This window comes from Myiozetetes cayanensis, unplaced genomic scaffold, assembly GCF_022539395.1.
Source record: "Myiozetetes cayanensis isolate MyiCay16 unplaced genomic scaffold, myiCay2020 scf1, whole genome shotgun sequence".
NCBI classification, from domain to species: domain Eukaryota; kingdom Metazoa; phylum Chordata; class Aves; order Passeriformes; family Tyrannidae; genus Myiozetetes; species Myiozetetes cayanensis.
The window spans coordinates 46,886,150-46,907,474 of record NW_026086604.1 but is presented as its reverse complement, the minus strand read 5'-3'; the positions used below and the strand labels follow the sequence as shown (position 1 = coordinate 46,907,474).

At 41.2% G+C, this 21,325-nt stretch overlaps 1 protein-coding gene across 2 annotated transcripts; it reads left to right on the top strand.

Moving 5' to 3' along the window:
• The first annotated feature begins 505 nt into the window (after positions 1–505).
• On the top strand, positions 506–19,864 carry THOC1 (THO complex subunit 1). 2 transcript variants are annotated; one of them, XM_050316423.1, is made up of 22 exons: positions 506–643; positions 1,665–1,738; positions 1,843–1,903; positions 2,768–2,834; positions 3,834–3,952; positions 4,632–4,680; positions 5,142–5,237; positions 5,526–5,608; positions 6,119–6,192; positions 6,795–6,903; positions 7,862–7,993; positions 9,289–9,389; positions 10,472–10,538; positions 10,714–10,764; positions 11,399–11,469; positions 12,279–12,302; positions 12,718–12,813; positions 13,105–13,170; positions 15,124–15,207; positions 15,437–15,584; positions 17,344–17,422; positions 19,400–19,864. In XM_050316423.1, exons 1-22 carry the CDS (start codon positions 596–598, stop codon positions 19,693–19,695), a joined length of 1,995 nt encoding a protein of 664 aa, XP_050172380.1. In that variant the 5' UTR covers positions 506–595; the 3' UTR covers positions 19,696–19,864. The 2 variants fall into 2 exon arrangements, with proteins under 2 accessions (XP_050172380.1, XP_050172388.1); XM_050316431.1 differs by lacking the exon at positions 12,279–12,302.
• Positions 19,865–21,325: the final 1,461 nt, after the last annotated feature.

Genomic DNA, 21,325 nt, shown 5'->3' with positions numbered 1-21,325 from the left:
TGGCATATCCTTTCTCCCTGAGCTTTGTTAACCTCCCCCTAGGTCTGAGACCATCGAAGCGTATCGAGCCCTTAAACTTCAAGAAGGCAATTCTGCCGACAAGTAGTTTATGTTTCTAAAACCTGGACATCAAGGGGAGACCTTATCGCTCCGTACGACCATCCGAGAGCAGGTTGTGGCAAAGGGGCGGGGGGGAATGGGAGAGCACCGTCCAGGTAACAAGGGAACAGGACGAGGAAATGGCCTCACGGGGAGGAGGTTTTGTGTTGGAAATTGAGAACAATTGCTTCACTGCGAGTGTGGTCAGGCGCTGGAACAGCTTGCCTAGGGAAGCGGTGGAACCACCCATCCCCGAAGCGCTCAGACAGCGTGTGGATGCGGCGCTTGGGGACGGGGTGTAGCAGCGGGCTTGGCAGCGCTGGGTTAACGGTCGGACCGGGTGGCCTCGGAGGTGTTTCCCAACGGAACCCAGCCCAGTTTCCCTGGCTCCGCGGCCATCCCGCCCACGAGCAGGGCGCTCCTCCCGCCTCCTCGCCCTTCCCGCGGAGGGAGGGGGTGCGATGGCGTCATCGCCGCGCGCCGCCCGGCCGGGAAGATGTCGCCGCCGCTGTTCAGCCTGCCCGAGGCGCGGCTCCGCTTCACGGTGAGGCTCCCCCGCCTCCCCCAGCCTCCCCATCCCTCCATTCCCTCCTCCGGGCCTGCCGCTCGGAGCGGGGCCTGAGCGGGCGGGAAGCTGCGGTGTAGGGCTGTGCCTGGGCCCGCGGGCCCGGTCCGGGCGCTCCTTCACGGAGCTGAATTACAGCGGTGTGGGAGTGAGGTGAGGGTGGGGCCGCGCATCGGCACAGCCGAGGCGGGGATCAGCCTTTAGAGTAACATAAATTAATTGTAAAATACGGCAAAAACGTCCGAGCGTATTGCTTTTATCTCCTTTGCGCCTCTGCTGAATGGTGCTTTTCCCTTGCCGGAGCAGGGGAGCTGCGTGTGTGCCCCGGCCTCTGGATCCCTTCGTTTGCGGCCCAGTTTGTAGGACAAGGGGGCGGGAAGTGTTCTAGGCACAGGCACTCGATCCATCAGATCAATTTCGTAACAGGAAGTGTTAATGTTTAGACCATCTCGTTAGCGGGAGTCGTGTGTTCTTCAGCGTTTTCATAAACAACCTGAGTGCAGGACTTCAAGGGATACTAAGTAAGTTTGCAGGTGATACACGGTTGGGAGCTGTTGACTCCCTTGAAGGCAGACAGGGTGCGATTCTTGGGGCTGTCTGTGCAGGGCCAGGAGAGGGACTCGATGATCCTCGTGGGGCCCTTCCGACTCGGAATATTCTGTGATTCGTGTCCCAGATCACCACAGTCACCTGAAGCTGTGCGTGCGGCACGTGAGACTGCGGTAGATACAGCAGTATGTTGTGACCTTAGACATTTCCCTTAGAAATACTGTTTTCACCACACTGTTAGCCCAGGTTTGAGGTGTGATGCCCTACCAGCTCACATGACTGATTTCCTACACGCTTGTTATTTGCCCTTCTTGTTAGGAAGTTCCCGCTGTAAACTGACACGTGGGGCAGAAAGATTCCTTAGTGTTTCTCTCCGCTGTCAGAGGAAGGAGGACATCCTTCTGGTTTTGTGCGGGGTTTGTTTGTATTTTCTTTCTTTGCATTTTGGTAGACGTCCACCAGAGAGGCTCTGATTAACAAAAGCATCAAGCCGCTGTTGAGCGCATTTAACCAGGTTCCTGGGAGGTAAGTAAATGTCACTTACTTTTAAAAAGTGCCTATTCAGACAGCTTTTAGTGATCTTGTCCCTAATGGTTGTTACTAACTAAGGTGAAATGTTTGCATTTCAGTGAAAATGAAAAGAAGTGCACCTTGGATCAAGCTTTTAGAGTTGTTGTGGAAGAAGAAATAGTAAGTACTATGAACTGCTGCAGCTTATCTCTTGTTGAACCTCAAATTTCTGTTTGCAGGCTAATATATTAATTTAATAGCAACTTAGTGTAAGAAAACACTGTTTATTAAAACAAACATGAACTACGTAGTAGTTAGGTAATTAAGATTGAATATGAAAGGTTCAAAGAGATTGGTAGAATTTACAGACAACACACTGTAGTAAGAGCTGTTGGCTGAGCCTTTTCCAGCGGGTCTTTGTAATGCTTATGAATGTCTGCTCTGTCTTAAAATTCTGATTCATAAATATGCATTGTTCTACAACTGTACTTTAAGAGTGGGTGGAAAGGGTAGGTTTAGATCAGATATTTGGAAGAAATTCTGCACTGTGAGGGTGGTGAGGCACTGGCACAGGTTGCCCAGAGAAGTTGTGGTCTAGTGGAAGGTGTCCCTGCCCATGTCAGGGGTCTTGGAACAAGATGATCTCTAAGGTGTCTTCCAACCCAAACCATTGTGTGATTCTGTGATTTGTTACTAACATGTAACAAAGCTGCCTTGTCAGCTTGTCAGAAAAGAAAGATGGAAAGGAATCAAATACGATCAAATTAATGCTTGAATGAAGTCTGAATGTGGAGTATTAATTTTCAGGGGTAAATGACTGCACATTAGGGTCTCTAGTGGCTGGAAGCAGTCAGGTAAGGTTGCTTACTCAGTAAAAACTTCATATAGTTAACTGACAGGTCACATTTAATAGGTAGTTGGAAGTTTTGGGAAGTTGAACATCAGTATTTGTTTAAAATTTGCCTACTTGAAGACAAGAATTTTAGTTTTGTTAGATGTATTTAGGTCAGAATAGAGAAGTTTAACACTGTTTTCTTTGTTTAGATAAACAAAGCTCCATGTGAAAATCTCCTGGCAATTATATCTCTTGCTATTAATGGAGTCACAGAAGGTGAGCATCTTTCTTTTGAATTTGTTGGCAGTTTTAGAGACCATTTAGGAGAATTTTAAAATCTTGGTTTCTGTAAGTCACCTAGAGTGGCTAGCTTTTGTAATATGTGGCCCTTATGCTAGTGGTTATTAAGTTTGTTTCACAAGAGAAATTAGGTATAATATAATCAAATTCAATTATATGTGTGACATTTGTGTTGGAATCTTTCTTCTGTTTTTTGATTGAGAAAGATGCATAGTTTTGTTTGCAGCGTGATTAGAGCATTTTCTGTCTTTGTCCACTCTAAAATGCTTAGATTTATCCCATCAAAATTTCAGAGATGAGACCACTGAGGCAGTACATGGCTGGTTTTTAGATACTTGAATCTGTTTCTGTAACTGTCTTTTGTGTCAGAAATCAGCGTGCTGATCTCTTCAGAAGTGTATTTTGCGCTCTTCACCTTGTTTATTTGTTCACATTACAGATAAAATACTGGTTTCTTTTAGTAGGTGTAGCTCAACTACATGTATGTTTCATGAACTGTGGAATAACTTGACCTGTGATTACGAGGAGTGCTGATACTGCCTACAAGCATGGATAGACAGACTTGGAGCACTACTTTAGCAGTGCTTTACTTGAGGAAAAGGCTCTCAGGCTTCATGGGTGGGTGCAGACTGACTAACTGTGGATTTAGAAGTCTGAAAGAGTTCACTTGCAGTCTGCAAACAGGTGCGACATTGTTTCAGACTTTGAGGTCTTTAGAACAGTTACTTTTTATTATCTGTTTTACCTTAGTGCAAAGCTCTTGTAAAGCTCTTTTGAGTATGTCTGTATATAGAAAAAGCTTTAATGAAAGTTCATGCTTTAGCCCAAGCTTTTTGTTAGGGTTTGTAGGAACCTAGGAGAACTTTTTTCTTACTTTTTTTTTTGTTTAATATAATGTCCCTCAAGTGCCATGCATCTTAATTTTTTGCATTTCAGTTCAAATTTGTTGAATAAAATATTCCTTGTTCCTTTTAGGTATCTGCACTGCATCAACTCCTTTTGTGCTTTTGGGGGATGTTCTGGATTGCCTCCCTTTGGATCAGTGTGACAAAATTTTCACTTTTGTGGAGAAAAATGTTGCTACATGGAAATCAGTAGGTATTTTTCCAAAATGTTATATAGTTTTGCCAAAGCTTCTGTCTGCCTGACCCATTTTTACAAATGGATTTTAACTGTCTTTGCATCGACAGGTTGACAGCAACTCTGTAGGCAGCACCTGAAAATAACTCTACTTTCTCAGAGTTTTCCTAAGCTGCATTTTCTAACCAGGACTACTTCCCATAGCAATTAATTCAGGCTGCTCTGTTTCAGATAACATTGTGGCCCTTCACAGTCACAAACTGTTCTTTATCATTGATTCAAGTATCTACCAATATCTTTCTTCTGTTGCCAAATTACTAGTACTATGAACGCTCTAAATCTTTTATGAGTGTTCTTTGCTTATTTGTATAATTAATACATGGAATAATAAAGGCAATGAGAGTAAAAATTAACGTGTTCCAGGAAAAAAAACTGGATGCTGTTCTTATAGTTCATTGTCACACATGGTTTTTCTGTATGAAGGCTGGATTTAAATGTGTTTTATGCTTTCTTGGAATTTGTGAGACTGCATATTTTTATGTTGCCTGTTTGTGAAACCTGCCTGTTATCTAAAGGAAGACTCGAATTTAGAGTTATCAGTAGGAGTGACTCATACTTAGTCATTGCTTTTAATTGGGTTAATATCTGCTCAGGAAGGTTCTAAATGTTCTAAATACCTTTACTCTGTTTCAGAATACATTTTACTCTGCAGGGAAAAATTATTTGCTACGAATGTGCAATGGTGAGTTGTAGTTTCTGGGGGCAACGGGGAGGAGGAGCAAAATTAAAGAACTTCCCTTCTCAGCAAATGAAAGTGAATTTAATGATTTAATTTAAATTCAGATGTGTTCCATAAGTAATAAAGTTATAAGTTGCATCACTCAGCAGATATTCATGAGTCTTGCTAATTAACATAAAAGTCGTTCTGGCCTCAGGGAACTCTTTTCATTGGTGGGGGTCACTATAAAAGAATAGGATTCATTTGAACTTATTTTTTATTGGTGTTAAAGGTGTCAGGAGGATTGGTAGAATGCGTTTGGAAAGAATGTGTGATCTGAGAGAGTTACCAGCATTTAAATTTACAAATCTGAGCTTCCATTCATTAGCTCTGTAGGTCATGTAATTAGCAAGGCTTGAATTCTATTGCATGAGAAATGAAAAGAGGGATAACTACTAACATTCTTTACTTTTTACAATATTTAGACCTCCTAAGAAGATTATCTAAGTCACAAAACACAGTCTTCTGTGGAAGAATTCAGCTGTTCTTGGCTAGGTTATTTCCGCTTTCAGAAAAGTCAGGTGAGATTTTTTTGCATTGCATCACACTTAACATCTAAACAAGACTAAATATGCTCAATTTTTAAAGTTTGTGATGATTGCAGACTAAATCCAGTTGGAGAAGTTCACTTTGTGCTTTTATCTTAGTTCTTGTGACTTTCACTTGCTTTGATTTTGAACACAAGCTTTGAATGCTTGTGAGAAGCTTTGAATACTGAGAATTTAGTATCAGCATCTCATAAACAATCAGCTGAATGAACAGACTTGGGAACTTCAAAGCTTCTAAGACTGACCCTATGTTTTTCACAGGACTTAACCTGCAGAGTCAGTTCAACCTGGAAAATGTCACTGTTTTCAATACCAACGAGCACGAGAGCACTCTGGGACAGAAGGTGAAAATTCCTATGTCATTTTTCACTCATTCTGCAGTAAACATGTAAGGTTGTTTGCACAAAAATGCGCTACTGTACTTAATGGTTGAGACTTAGTTAATGTTTGTCACTTGGTTGTCCCTTTTCCAGGCTGAGCTGTTGGTCTGGGACATGGGCATGTTACCTGGTACATTAAACTGTGTGCTTTGAGGGGAACAAGGTTGATTTGATTGTGAGGAATAAGCAGTGTCACTTACTGTGCAAAGTTTTCCCCACAGTGTACGGAGGATAGAGCAGTCCCTTCAGCTTTTTCCAGGAGAAGTCAGGCTGTCGTTGCAAAGTTTAGTAAGGTATTAAGACAAGAATTTGTTGCACATTTTATGGTAATAGTACTTTGGAGATCTTTTGAGTTACCAGCTTAAGCTTTCTGATCTAAAATATAATGGTACCTTTATAAAAAAGAACGCTGTGAGAACTGTATCCAAATTGTGGTGGTATTTGCATGAGTTTTAAATTATTTTTTCCTGTTAGCACACTGAGGAGAGAGAAGAAGGAATGGACGTAGAAGAAGGTGAAATGGGAGATGATGAAGCACCAACAAGTTGGTGAGTTTACAGAAATTTAAAAAATTTAAACAAAGCTTTGTAAAGTGAAAGTAAAATGCTGTTTGGGAAATATCTTTAGATGTTGTGGTCAGAATTCTCTTTACCTCCTGCCTCTCAAGATTAGTATCTAATCAGTTAAGAGTGGCTTAACTGTTTAAGTGGGGTTGCCTAGAGGAGAAAGAAATGTACAGATTTGAAAAAGTTGCATCCCCTGTCTGAGAACCACTCTGGTTTTGACAGTTTTCCAAATTCCCTTGTCAACAATTGTTGTGATAAGATGTATCCAGGGATTTTGAATATATGCTGTATATGCTTTTAGAAGAAAAGGCTGTACTCCTCTTCATCTCCCAGATACTGAAAAACTCCTAGGATCCCTTTTTTGTACTATTTTTGCTTTTATGATGAGAAAGTAGCAATAGACTGGATGGAAAACTCTTTTGGGAAGAAATTCTAAGTTACAGATTTCTGTCTAGGGGTTCACTACAGACTCATTAATTCACTTCCGAAATGAATTATATTTTCTGGGGTTGTGCGTTCCTGAATGGACTTGAATTTAGGATATCACTTTCAATATGATTTGTGGGTTTTTGTTTTTTCTGCAGTTCCATTCCAATAGATTATAACCTGTATAGAAAATTCTGGTCGCTTCAAGATTATTTCAGAAATCCTGTGCAGTGCTATGAGAAGGTGTCATGGAAAACTTTCCTTAAGGTAGTCTGAGTACATACTTTCAACCATTCAGCCTAGTAAAAGTCATTGTTATACGAGTAGCAGAGTGACTGTGTAAGCACAGAACAGTTCAAAGGCCCTTGGAAAGTGTCATTGAAAACATTGCCACAATGCAACAATGCCACAAGTACCTTTTTTGTGATTTATCAGCTGCAAAAAGTAGAACTTCTGGGTTTGTTTTGTTTTTTTTATTCTGAGCAGATAAATAGCATACGTTTGAATAGTCATATTGATCCCAGTGGGATTCTGAAGATTATTGGTTTCTAGTGAAGCAAATGTCTTTATAGAAGCAATGAGTTGAATGTCCCCTTCAGCTAGCTGTTTCAGTTTTGCTTAGTATGAATATTGAGGGTGATTCATTGCTAAGCTACTGTTCCTTCACAATTTGTCACTCAGTGTTTATTTAATAGCAAGAAGCCTGGGTTTTTTTGATCTTCATTCTCTGTGCTCTAGTAATAAAAGGTGACATCTGCTCAGACATCCTAATATAAATCTAGTTAATGAGATCTACTAATGGGGTCAAAAAAAGGAAGAAAAACAAACCATACAAACACACTACATATGCAGTTCAAAAACTGAAGAAGGCCAGTTTTAAGTCTTTCAGGTGCAATTTTTTAATTAATGTAGCACTACCATCACATGAACCTTTTTGCTTCATGACATCCAAACAACCAAGCAGCTGTGCACTGTTCACAACCCAAAATGTTGTGTTTCTTAGCATATTTTAAATATTCCATATGATTAGACATTCCGACACGATAACACTTTCGCCGTCGTTTGTGTTCAGCAAGATCCTACGTATTTGTAGCAAATGTGTTGTTTCAGTGGGCTGGTAGCAAGTTTGCAAATTATTTTACTTGCTTGGCATTAAGTCTAGCGTAGTTCTCTAACTACAAAGGTTTTGTATGATTTTCATGGGGTAAATAACTCTGTTTCATAGTACTCAGAAGAAGTTTTGGCTGTGTTCAAAAGTTACAAGTTGGATGACACTCAGGCTTCCCGAAAAAAGTTGGAAGAACTAAAAACAGGAGGAGAACATGTATATTTTGCAAAGTTCCTAACTAGTGAAAAGGTATGTGATTTCTCTTTGCAGAATCCCAGGCTAGTTGAGGTTGGAAGGAACCTGTGTCTAGTTCAGCCTCCGTGTTCAAAGCTCTCAGCTGGAGCAGTGGATCAGCACTTTGTCCAGTTGGGTTTTGAATGACTCCACAGATAGAGGCTCTGCAGTTTCTTTTAGTATCCCATTGCGCTGTTTGATCACTTTATTTAGATAGACTTAATATATTTTATTAATTTTTGGATTACCTCTGTTAATTAATGATCCAGGGACTTCTATTTCTGTAATAAGAGTCTGCAGTAAAGCTGACATTTGTTTATTGCATTTAATTTGTAATGGTGCATTTGTAAAGAGAAGTTTAAACAGTAAATACCTTAAGATCTGTTTGTTGCCTTTGGAATTACTTTTTCAAAACTTGTCTGATGTGCTAACTATATTTTCTGCTCCATAATAGTCTTGTTTAAAATTGCTTTCAAAAATATTTGAGAGGGTTTTACTCTGTTAGTGTAAAGCCAAAATTACAGAGCTCTGTTGAATTTAATCGTAAAATTTTTGTCTTCTTTATGGAACACTGTGTAACTTAAACTTTTAAATGCATGCATTGATAGATGACAGAAAGTCAATCCCAGTGCAGCATGAGTTTTTCTGAACTACAAGAGTGGGTAAATTCATCATAGGTCTTCCACCTATATATTGAAAATTTTTAAATAATGTGTTATAGAAGACACAGAACCTAATCAACACCCAAAAGTCAAAGGCCTTTTTCTTCAGTTGTTCACTTTGTATGATCTATCATGCTGCAACTTACAGGATAGAAACCAAGCAGTGTGTCACTGTGCAAGCATTGATGAAGTCAACACTTCTGTGGTAGCCAAATCCTCATGTTGTAGCAAATAGCAAGTAGTTAATAGGAAAAGGGAATGAGTTGTCCTTTGGTTGCTGAAATATTTGAATATTGGTTTTTCCAAAATCTTGTTCACTTCAAAGTGAATGTTGTTAAATCCAGCACTATGAAATTGTTAAACAAAAATCTAGGGGTGCTTTTACAAGAAGTTCTTCATGCTTTCAAGGAAATGATTTCATTAGAAATTTTGATGCCCTTTCCTAAAGTGTGCTAGATGACAGTTTACCCATCTTATGAAGTACCTTATGAAGCGCTGTCCAGAAAGTGCAGGTGATACTGAATAGGCTGATCATGATCTGGTTTTAAAAATAGTTCCCCTGGAGTTTGTCAGAAACATTTGGTGTATTTTTTCACTTACTCATGTTTGGTCTCATTAATGTGTAATTCTTTTGTTGTTGCTGTTTAGCTGATGGATTTACAGTTGAGTGACAGTAACTTCCGGCGTCACATCTTGTTGCAGTACCTCATACTATTTCAGTATCTAAAGGGGCAGGTCAAATTTAAAAGGTAATGTGAAAATATTTTGTGTTTTGGGGAGGGGGACTTGGGGATAAACCAAAATAGAGTTTGTCTCCTTGTTCTGAGGTTCTTGTGAAACTTGGAGCCTTGGATTGGTAAATACAGGGAGGAGACTCTCTTTGGCAGCAGCAAGTTGTTAGGCCAGTGCAAGTTACCTCTGTGTGGCATCATTTTGAATTTATATTGAGTTTGTAATGTGGCACTGGTTGCTGATTTCTTTTTTCCTAGTGTGCCACAGAATTCTAAATCAGCAAGAAATAACAATGGTGATTGTTGCTTTTATATATTAACGGGACAGAACCAAACCCTATCTTTTCCTAATCTCAGTGTTACGCTGAAGAAAATTCTACCTCTGTTCATTTCCTGTGCCTTGGCCATATTTGTGCATAATGATTGACATCATTAACAAAGCAGCTTTCTTTCACCTGCAATATGGTGTTTTTTATAAATAGCTTCTAAAGAACTTTGTAAACTAGGTTAAGATCATCATCCTAATTCTAGAGATTATTTACCAAGGCAGTCCAGTGCCAGAGAGGAATGGAATTCAGGTCTTCTGAATTGCTGTTCAGTCGTGTTGAGGTGACAGTCAGTCATTTCAATCACAGTTCGTTAAGATGTTCATTAAAAGCACTCATTTATCAGTGATCAAGGATGGTATGAGATACAAGTGGTGTATATATATATGTATATAACACTTGTTGAGTTTTTTGAGGTGAGGCTTTTCATTGTCCCCATTTGCTGTGCTTTGGGTCCAACATCAAGGTGTGATCTAGAATCACACAAATGGGCTTCCTATTGGATGAATCTAAACCTTGAAAGTAAATTCCCCAAGCAGAACCAATTAATTCCATAAACTAATAAATGGTCAGTCCCTGGGACTAGACCAGAGCAAATTCAAAGCTCTTTTTTCAGATCCCCGCTAACACCCCTCAGAAGATATGTAGTGTAAATGACGTGTCCTCAACACTATTTTGATGTGTAGTAAACTCTTAAAATTAAAAAAAAAAACAAAAAAACCCCAGCTGATTTAGTGACACTTTTTGTTGTGTTGTTTTGTTTTTCCATTCTAGTTCAAACTATGTTCTAACAGATGAACAGTCTCTTTGGATAGAAGATACTACCAAAGCGGTTTACCAGGTTGGTACGGTATCTACTTGCATAAAAGTGGCATGGAAGAATATTTAGCATGCAATATTGTATCAGCCACCTTTGAAGCAGTAACCAGCATTTTCTTTAGTTGTTTTTTTTTTTCCCTGCATATTCTGCTACAGATACAATGCAAAAGGTTCACTTTTTTTTCTCTTATTCATAGCTCCTTTCAGAAAATCCTCCTGATGGGGAAAGGTTCTCAAAAATGGTAGAGGTAAGTACATTAATGCCTGTCTGAACAAAGTCTATATAGCACATAAAAAAGCAGTTTCAGCTTAAACTAGGTTTTGGAACACGGGTGTTATATCTGAGAGAACTTTTACCTCGTCTCAGTAAAAAAAGGTCTCGTCGTTTTATTTTGTAGTCATATTCTTCCTGTGTTTTCTTTAATGCTCTTTTCTTCCTTTTCCTGGAGAGAAATGGAAATATGAATGTATATATGCATGTCTACATACAGGACAGATTGGTTATTAAAAACTAAGAAATCTTTGCAGGTAGGAGTGCAGTGCCTAAAGACATGGAAATAAGATAAAAGCAAAGTTTAAAAAAAAAAATGTTATCTTCTTGCTTCCCTTTCTTCCTTTACTTTGACTACATCTATTTTCTTGTTTAGACCAGGAGAAATAAAACATTTCCTACAGTTATTGAAGTGAGGAGATATACTATTTTTTAATAAATTAAACCAGGTGTCGAAGATTATACTGATGACCTTCAAAGTAGTGACTGAAATACGCAACCTACAACGAGAGTATTCCCCTTGATTTTAGTAGCTCACTTAAAACCTCTGGAATTAACTCCAAAACTGATTATGACCCTAATAATGTGCCATATTTTCTGTGTTTCTCCAGCATATATTAAATACAGAAGAAAACTGGAACTCATGGAAAAACGAGGGCTGCCCAAGCTTTGTGAAAGAAAGGTAACTGTATTAGGAAGTAGAAGCTTTCTGCTGCTTGTTTGAAATGGTGGTTCCACTTCAGAGTATGGTACCCATAGAAGTGTTAACCATTCTCAAAACTTTGAGATTTGTATAGCTACCTGTCCCTTCAGCATGTGCAGAAGGCTCTTAGACTTTTGCCAAAAGACTTAAGGCTTCCATTGTGTCAGGGAAGAGGTGGTTATGGATGTGTGGGCTCTCAGGAGTGCATTCCTCACTGTCTCATGGCAACATTTTTTAGTAGTGAGGAGACTGGAGCGGGTTGTGTCCCCTCCTGCTTTCGGCAGACCCCAGGCTGAAAAAGTTAATGCCTGACTTTCCCATATACCCCTTTGGATTGCCTCTAATGAAGCCTTTGGCATTATGGCCGTGGCAGGGCAGCATACCTGGAGCTTGTGCAAGAGTTCTCTTACTAAGTTTGCCACTTGGTGGTGATCACTTACCTGAAAGGGAGTGACAAGTGGCTTTCACCACTGAGAGGTGTTGGTAACTAGTGGCAAAACTTGAACTCCAGATGTCTGCTAGACTATTTTGAGGAGGGTGACCAAACATCCATCTTCCATCCTTCTTCACTGTACACACAAAACTGTAGCCTCTTTGTGGTAAGGAGCATCTGGGTCATTATCTTTTGAAATTGGAGAGATCAGGTGCAGCCACCTCTTCATGACTTAAGCTGTTTGAAGAAAAAGGGAGGGGGACTGTGAGAAGAGAGAAATGATTGTTGTGGGGGGCTTTTGGGGAAGTTCAGCTATGAAATTTGACTTTTGTAAATGTTCTGTCTCCTCCTTTAGATCTCATCCAGAGTTTCAGCTTGGGTAGGTCTTACCCTAACCTCAGTGGTCTGGGATCTCCATTCTCTGATCCCATGAAATCAGGTGCAGCTGGGGAAAGAGACCTTGCAATCATAGAGCAGATGATCCCAGCAGCAGGGTAGATCATACTTACATGTGCTGCTGGCACAAATGTGATTTCCTTCTTTTTCTGTATTGGGACTCTGGTAGACCTTTACATTTTTGAGTGAACTAATTTTGGTGTCTGGCAGATTCCTTTCTTTATCCTTACATTGCCTTCTCTCTTCTCTTCTGTCCTGCCTCCTTCCACTTGAGACTCACAGTCCTTCTGATTACTTTCATTATGATTTAACTTGGCACCATCTTAAGGTGAAATGGATTTCTTTGACTCTCGAAATATTTGTGGTTTGATACTAAAGAGCATCTTTTTTTATTTTAGACCTCCTGATTCTAAACCAATGAGGCCTGTGAGAAAGAGGCCAGCTCCAGAGGACTTCTTAGGAAAAGGATCAAACAAAAAAATCCTTATGGGGAAGTACGTTGGATTTCTTTTTTCTTTACAGGGTTTCTGGGTTTGGGTTGGTTAGTTGGTTTTGGGTATTTTGTGGAGGGGGTTTTCCACTGTCTGTTTTTTTCTATACAGTAATTTTTGAACTTCCTTACTTTGGAACTGCCAGGAAAGAACAGCCAAGGGATATATCATTCTTTTAAAACTTGCAGTAGGTTTCCTTTCCTTATAACCATCTTTCTAGATCCCATTTAAACAGTGTGTAGGTGTAGAATGATGAATGTGGAGTTCGATGTGTGTTTATGCTTCTCTTTTCAGTGAGGAACTGACCCGCCTTTGGAACTTATGTCCCGATAACATGGAAGCTTGTAAATCTGAGAGTAGGTAGGTAAAAACTGGATGTGTCATTGTCTAAAGCTGACTTTCAGCACTTTAATTAGAGAATTACAATTACTACAAAATTGACAAAAGTATACAAGGTGATCTTAGGGGGTGTGCCATATCACTGTGTCTTGAGAGAAGTCAGTTGTTCGAATCTTTGCCTTGAAATCCCCTTACAGTTTTCTTCACTTCTTCTGGTGTTTATGCTGTCAGTAATTTTCATTGCTTAGAAAAGTAAAATCTAAGCTAAAAACCAGATGAAAACTCCCATTTTGTAGAGCATGATTTTATAATTAATTACCTTATATAATGAAGGAAGATTGCCAGGTCTGGCTCTAATGAAGTTAGCATGCTATTTGGCTATGATTTTCAAGTAGGCCTGTGCTTTGAACAATGCTAGATAAGAGGAAATTGGCTGGCAGGCATTGTTCCAGCGCATACCGGATCTACTCGTGCTGCAGAGGTAGAAAAACACAATTATTGGTTGTCCCTTCTGCTTGCACAATTGTAGGAAATACTTAAAATGTACTCTGCTACATAACTTCGTTAGAGATAGCAAAATCCCTTTCTGTGCAGATATAATACCTAGTAAGAAAATTTGGAAAAGGAACGGGACAGTTCCCAAAGAGAGCTCTGCTCCTAGTGGCTCTGAAGTCTGATTGCCTGTGGAGAGCTGCTAGCTGTGCAGATGTCATGAGCGGAGGAATTGCTTTTCCAGAGGTTTAGAGCTTTGCAGAGGAACTGCTGTCCTTTCTTGTGAGCTGGGATGTACAGGAAGGCCTCTGACAGGATACTTGCCTGTACTAGGCCAAGGGCTGAAGGTGAAGTGTTTGGGTCCAAAGCTTTTGATTCCCTGTTTGTGATTATATTGTGTTGCAATGTATTTACATAAAAATAAAAAAAATTAAAAATCTAAACAAATGGAGGCAAACCAAAAAATGCATGCCATGGTAAACAGGAAAGAGAAGATCCCATGGGGTCTGGATTCAGTGCCAAGTTTTATTACAGACTTCATGACTGTACGTGGTCGAGTGAACGTAGTTTTTGCTTTGGTTCCTAACATCTCCCTTCAAATGGGGTAATACTTCCTTACCTGTGTTTTTGGATGGTTGTTTTGGGGATAACACAGCAGGGCTCAAATCAGATGGGTTTTCATGGTGCTAGACTTAAATCATGCATGGGGCACTGCTGCCTTGGGAAAACACGGTTTTCAAAACCAAATTGAATGTATAGACCAGTGTGCTTCACCCCCTGCTCCAGCTAATTACTAGGTTCCCTTGCAGAAGCAGATGTATCTCTGTCAGCATTAGGTAGCAGAAATACAGATCATGAGCTTGCTTGTTGCACCTCTGAGAATTTTGGCTCAGAGTAACCTATAAGTTCTTATGTAATCTGAGTTTCTGGCCTGTAGCCTTCACAGCAGCAAATTGTCCTGATCATTGGAAATATCATTTCTGTTTGTTTGTTGTTGTTTTTTTGGGTCAGGGTTCCTTTTGTGCTGGTTTAAATACCTGTCAGAAGAAACCACTTATTCTGTTCCAAGAGCAGATGGAACTGAAAAGGGGGTGGGAGGGGATCACCGTGTTTTACTGATCCTGTCGAATTGCACAAAACGAACAACCATTTTAGACTCCTGAGCACTCGTGAGCTTTGTGAATGCTGTTGACAGATGTTGATGTCACCTTTTGGTATGGCAGAAGGTTTAAATGTATGTAATAGGCAGTGCTAGCAACTGCTGGTACGCTCCAGTGGTTATGCAGTAAATAAATTTTATAGCAACATGTATCAAACAGATTCTTTGCTAATTTGCAGTTCTTAAATTTGAGGGGGTTGGTTGGAGGATTTCTTTTTTTTGTTCAGTGGATAAGCTTGAGATGTGTATGAAGGAACTGAAAACCAGCTATTTGATAGTAGTAGATTTTGAAGCATATTAAAACTTCTTATTTAATTTTTTAGAGAATATATGCCGACATTGGAGGAATTTTTTGAAGAAGCTATCGAACAAGCGGACCCTGAAAACATGGTTGAAAATAAGTATAAGTATGTTGATCTTCGTGTTTCACTTGATTTTCATCTCTCATGTTTGGATTGTTAAAGAAAACAGACTGTTGTCAGCAATACTAATATCTGTGCAGGACTCCAGTAATGCACAAAAAATTTTTGCATTTGGACAGAATTCTATTAATTTCTAAATGTCTCAGATCTACTTTTTTTTTTTTTTTTTTTTGTGCTTTTATTAGATGCCAACCAAACTTGTGTTTTATTGTAGGGCTGTGAACAATTCTAACTATGGCTGGAGAGCACTGAGACTTCTGGCACGCAGAAGTCCCCACTTTTTCCAGCCAACAAACCAACAGTTTAAGAGTTTACCTGAATATCTAGAAAACATGGTAATCAAATTAGCCAAGGAGCTGCCTGTAAGTAATACTATCCTGTAATAATAATTGCTGAATCCATATGACTTCCTGGTTGTTCCTCTGCAGTCCATTTGGTACTTGCGAACAGAGAGAAGGAAAAAACAGGAAAAAAGTTTGTACACTAAAGTAAAAATTACAAATAAAATTAGTCCGATCTGTGAAGATCCCAGTAACGCTAAACTGAGAGACACTGACTAACCAAGTAAGTACTGAGCCCTGGAGCCCCTGGTGGTCTAGTGGTAAGGGTGCGGTGCTGTCACCGCAGAGGCCCGGGTTCGATTCCCGGTCAGGGCCACTCCCGGGCAGATGGAGCTCGTTAGCCTTTAAAAAGGCAACCCATCTACGTCCTGAGGACCTCACTGCCACTGTCCAAGCTCGCTTGGCCCCGGCAGATGAACCTTAGGATTAAAGGGTGGGCTCAGTTCCACGCACACTGTGTCTCACCTAAAAAATCCAATGCGCAGGCTGGAAGGTGTAAAGACCTTCCCCGGATCTTCGCTCGCGAAGACTGGCCATTATTATTATTATTACTGAGCCCTACCTTGTATTCTGTGGAAAAAAACAGCTGTGGCAATCCCGTTGGTAGGCAGGAATGTATTTGTGCCCAGCCACTTGGGTTCTGTGTCGCAGTGCAAACCACGTTTATGGAAGGCCCAAGCCAGCGTTATGGCTCTCGAATATATTGGGATGGCAGGAAAAGGGGCAGGGTGTGCCAGCTGAAGGTACCGTGCTAAGTGTTGCAAGAGTTTTACAGAAAGGTTTGCCAGAGCTCTTCTGTCAGCTCCCTGACTTTTAAAATATGTAAAATAAAAATAGACCTTGTGGAGCTGTAAATTTAATAAGGCATTAACCCTTTGTGTGTTCAACAGTATAAATTTGAGTCCAGGGAGGCGCCTTTCAGATCACTTTATACACAGTGATAAGAGAGGCCAGCAGCGGGGAAGGGGGTGTTTCCTGAGCCTTTGAGTTAGCACACAACCCAGCAATTCCTTGCAGATATGAACAACTATCTCTGTATGGAGACCTTCCTTGTCTGTAATGGGAAACCACTGAGGTGTAAAGGTTGGGTTGTAATATATAGGTTTCTTGCTTGTCCAGCCATCAGAGTTAACTCTGTGCTAATAGCAGGTTCAGAAAAAATACAGGGAGGGGAAATGTGTTGTAATTTGTTTAATGTATTAAGGTATCAGTGTGTGCAATATTTCTGTTGGTGTTACTGTCATGTACCAAATGTTATGGCAAGAAGCACGTAAGGCCTTGTGGCTGAAATGTAGGAAAAGAGGAAATTATTCCACTGATGAGTAGCTAAATCAGAGACTGAAGAGTTTCTTGTTTGCGTATTTGTTTGCCACCTTTCAGAGGTTTGAAAGTATCGAAACTTTGGGGAATTCCCAAGTGAGGAATAAAATCAGTGAATAATAATTTTTTTAAAAACATCAGTAGTGGCCTCCAAGTTGGTTGCTTGGGTTTTTTTAAGTAAGTAATAAAGCTCACTATGTAATGCGTAGTTGAATGAAAAGGAGGGAATCCTGTGAAGTCAGTGGATACTTTTATTAGGTTTTTTAGTTGGTAATATGTTTTATTAGAACACTTGTCACTGGTGTTTTGGGTGCAGGAGACCGTGGGGGAATTTTTAATTCTCATGTGCGATCATGTCAGGTTTTCCATTCTAACACACATCCCTGAGACAACCTGAGAGCTGTAAAATTTCTCTTTGAACACAAAGTTCATCCAGTGATGTTTGGTTCTTTCATTGTAGCCTCCTTCTGAAGAAATAAAAACAGGCGAAGATGAAGATGAGGAAGATAATGATGCTTTATTAAAGGAAAACAATGAAAGTAAGATTTGCATGTTCTCAGTCTTTTCAGTTTTTCTCTTGATGTGTATTGAAGAAGCTGTGTTTAAACATGGTTTCTACTGGGGGCCATCAGTCCTGTGTACCCCAGCATTTCTGACTTGAACCAGCGTTCATACCAAAAAGTGCAGCCTTTTCAGCACGCAGGGCAGTGGTAGCAGCCTCCCAGGCTCATGGAGTGCTGCAGTGCTGAAAGCATCCAGCTTGGTGGATTAGCAGTTTGATTGGGAGCCTCTTTCACCTTTTCTGCTACGTGGTGTGTGTTTACAGTGTCAGTCGGTGTTTACAGCTGAAATGCCAGTATCACTGTGTACAAACCTACCTGAGCATTCCTTGCCCCTCTTTCCTGTTCTCTCTGCCCTCTAATTGCCAGGCTAAGTGCTTCCCTATAGTCCCTGCTGGGGTGGATAGTTATGGGACTTTCAAAAATGGATATATTCCAACTCTGAGATCTTTACTTCCTCTTCAGTTAAAATATCTTAAAGGCAAAAGCTTCTCTGTGAGAAGAGCAATCTTCCTGACAGATATTATCCCTTGCTCATTCCCCTTCACAAACTGTTCCTTCCATTAGTCTCTTGCCTGTGACCCTGGTATGTCTTTCTCCCAGGTGTCCTTCTCCATCTCCTTTGCCTGTAAATCTGCCCTCTTCCATCCTCATTCACACCTTCATCTCACACCACCTTCTCCCTTGTGTGTTGTCACTCTGTGTGCCAGCTCCTGGATCCAGCGTGGGCCGGTGGGATATGCAGGGCATGGAAGCCAAACACTGGGTACCTCTGGTGGTTTTGTTGAAGGCTTTTTTCTGTTAGCGGAAAACAATTGGGCCTCTGTGAATCTCTGTTCTGCTGCCCTTTTCCATCCAGCACTTGACCTTTTCCACCGTCTCCTTGCCAATAGTAGAGAAGTTCTCTTTAGCCTAATGCTGATTAACACAGCCTTGGTGGTGCCACTGTGTGAAAAGAAAGATGTAAATCTTTCTTTAAATATTGTCTTAAAGCAAAGATGGCAGAGCTGTGGTGTGCTGTACACCACTGGGTTTAGACTTAAGAGAAGTGATCTGAGGGCTTTTGTTGTTCTGTTGTCCGGGATCTTCCATCCTTTCCCCTTGATGTAGTGACCTGAGTTCAGATAAATGAGTGTGACTGATAATTACTGGACAAAATTGAAACTTCTGCTCCATGCCAGCTGGCTCTTCTGGTGGCACAAGGGTGAGATATTTAATAAAAATTAAGAATATGATTAATTTTTATATGTAAGTAATTCAGTCTTTGGGTGGATTTTTTTCTAAATTGTGAAATAAACACAGGTGGTAAGCCATAGATTGCAGACCATGATAAGCTATGCATGTGCAAACCCACCTGTGTAATCACTGCAGCACTTGACTTCTCAGCAGAGCACAGTATTCCATGGTTTTTATCTCAATGCCAGAATGACAGAAAATTCCTTAAAGTACTGGCTACACATTAAAGTTAGTGTTACAGTCCTGCTGCCAATAGGAACATGAGAAAAAAGGGAAGGAAAAGGGGTTTTTACCTTGGTTAAGTTTGACTAAAGTGACTAAAAAGTTCCAAAAGGCAAATGTTAAAGATCGCTCTGTAATTTAATGTTATAGTTGACTTGTGTTCAGTACTGTAGTCTACCTATAAAAATTCTTCTTCTTATTTGGAGGAAGTAGTTCTGATGTAGCAATTCTCTCTCAATATAACAGGAGATAACATAAAAAGCAAGACTGTGTTTATCACAGGCAATAAGGGACATTCCTCTTGAATCCCAGGTAATAAGACATCTGTAAAAACCTGCTCTCAGAGCTCGAAAGTGTTTTAGCAACCACAGGAAAGGCCTGAATCAGTCTGTCAGTAAATAAACAGAAGATTTATAGTGGGGCAGATCAGGGTAGAATTATTTGCAGTGCCAGGAAATGCTCCCTATGTCTCACTGATTCCTTCCCTTTTTCCCCCAGGTCCAGAGGTACAACGGGACAAAGCCATGACGGGCGAACAGATCGAGTTATTTGCCAACAGGCTTGGGGAGCAGTGGAAGGCCTTGGCCCCCTACTTGGAAATGAAGGATTCTGATATCCGGCAGATCGAGTTGGACAGCGAGGATGTGAAGATGAGAGCTAAGCAGCTGCTGGTGGCCTGGCAGGATCAGGAGGGTGCACACGCAACTCCTGACAACCTGATCACGGCGCTGACCAAAGCTGGGCTAAGTGACCTTGCTGAAAGCCTGACCAACGACACCGAAGGCAGCAGCTAACTCGCTTCAGCTGCCAGCTTGCTCTTTGACCTGGGGGGCTGGGGGTGCCGTTAATTGTGACTGTTCTGGTGGTTGTCATTGATAATTGTTACTATTGTTGCTAGGTAACAGATTTTTTGATAGGTATTTTTTGTTCAGGAAATGATAAAGCTTTTTAATAACACTGTAAGATTGTCCGGTTTTTCTGAGAAAGCGATTAGTCATCCCAGCCCAGAAATGGGAAGCTTCATCTTGGATGGAGGAAACATAAAAGGGAGGATGGAGAGGCAGCTTTCAGTGCAGGCTGCAGGAGGATTTGGCACCAGCAGAGGTCAGGTCGCTCCCATTGGACAGAGCAGCCTCTCCAACTACCACTGCCTTTGCGTGGTTTCTCAAAGCAGGGTTGGGACTGTGTGTCAGGCACTTCTGATTCACCCTTTGGGTGATGGGGTGATTTACCTGTTATAGGTAAAATAATAGGGTGGTGATGGAACTCCAACTCATAGCATTGACTTCCAGTGAAGTGCTTGCCCGCTGAAGAGCTGGTCTGAATTAAGGTCTGAACCTTAATTACATGACTGGGGGGTTCCATGCTTATTTTTATTGGTGATTATTTTTAGCCTCTCCATGTGTTTGGCTATGTAGAAACTCCCCTGAGTCACGGTGAACATGGTAACTTTTTTGGTCCCAGGTTACTGTGAAGTGAGAGTTTCATTTTGAGGACATGGCTGTCTATAGATGGGAACAAGCTGTTTTCCCTCAACGAGCAGGAGATTTTTGTGGCGCCAAGTGGCAGCTGGCTACAACTTGTTCTGTGGCTATTTCTTGTAGTGGTTCTGCCATTCACCAACATCTCTCTGATTGATGAGTGTTTGGCAAACGACATAGACTCTCTGTATTGTTTCAGCTGTTAAATCACAGCTGTGAATTTCCAGGGTGGTGAGATGCCACCTCAGAAGCGAGCTCCTGTCTGCAGAGCCGTTGGTGACAGCTTTGTGCCTGCTGCCCCACTTCGGATTTAAATGTGTTAGGAATGTGAGTGCTGCGTCCTGGGTTAGTAGAGGCCAAGATACAGGAGTTATTGGAAATAACGGCCCAAGTCTTGCCTCCTGCCGCAGGTACAGATTGGTAGCGGATACAACATGTAACAGTTTCACTTGGTGAAGGGACTTGAGCATATTGTGAGTGGAGGTGTGCAGGGATGACTGACAGCTCGTCAGTGGGGCCTGCCTGCCACCTCCATGGCGGGAAAGCTGAGGATGACAATGGGAGGATGCAGTTCCACAGAGCAGCAACCACACACAGGCCCCCTCCCTCCTTCCTGTTTAACAGGAGACAGAACAAGCATTTCACGCAGGGGAAGGCTGTAGCATTTCTGTGGTGCACACAAGGACAGAACCACTGGGGCTTCCTTACTGGGCAGAGCTTGCCTTTAAGTACCATGCAACTGATCTAAAATATACCCCGAGGCCTTTGGTGTGCTCCCAGGGGACGCTGTGCAGGGAAGGTGGCAGTGCAGCAACCCACAATTTTAAGGCAGAGAAAGCACCTGTGAAGGCCACAGCTGACACCAGTGTCCCCAGGGAAGGGTAAAAGAGGGGCTCCCTCCCAGCAAGTGGGGCGCAGGCAAACTCACCCCTCTACCAACAGA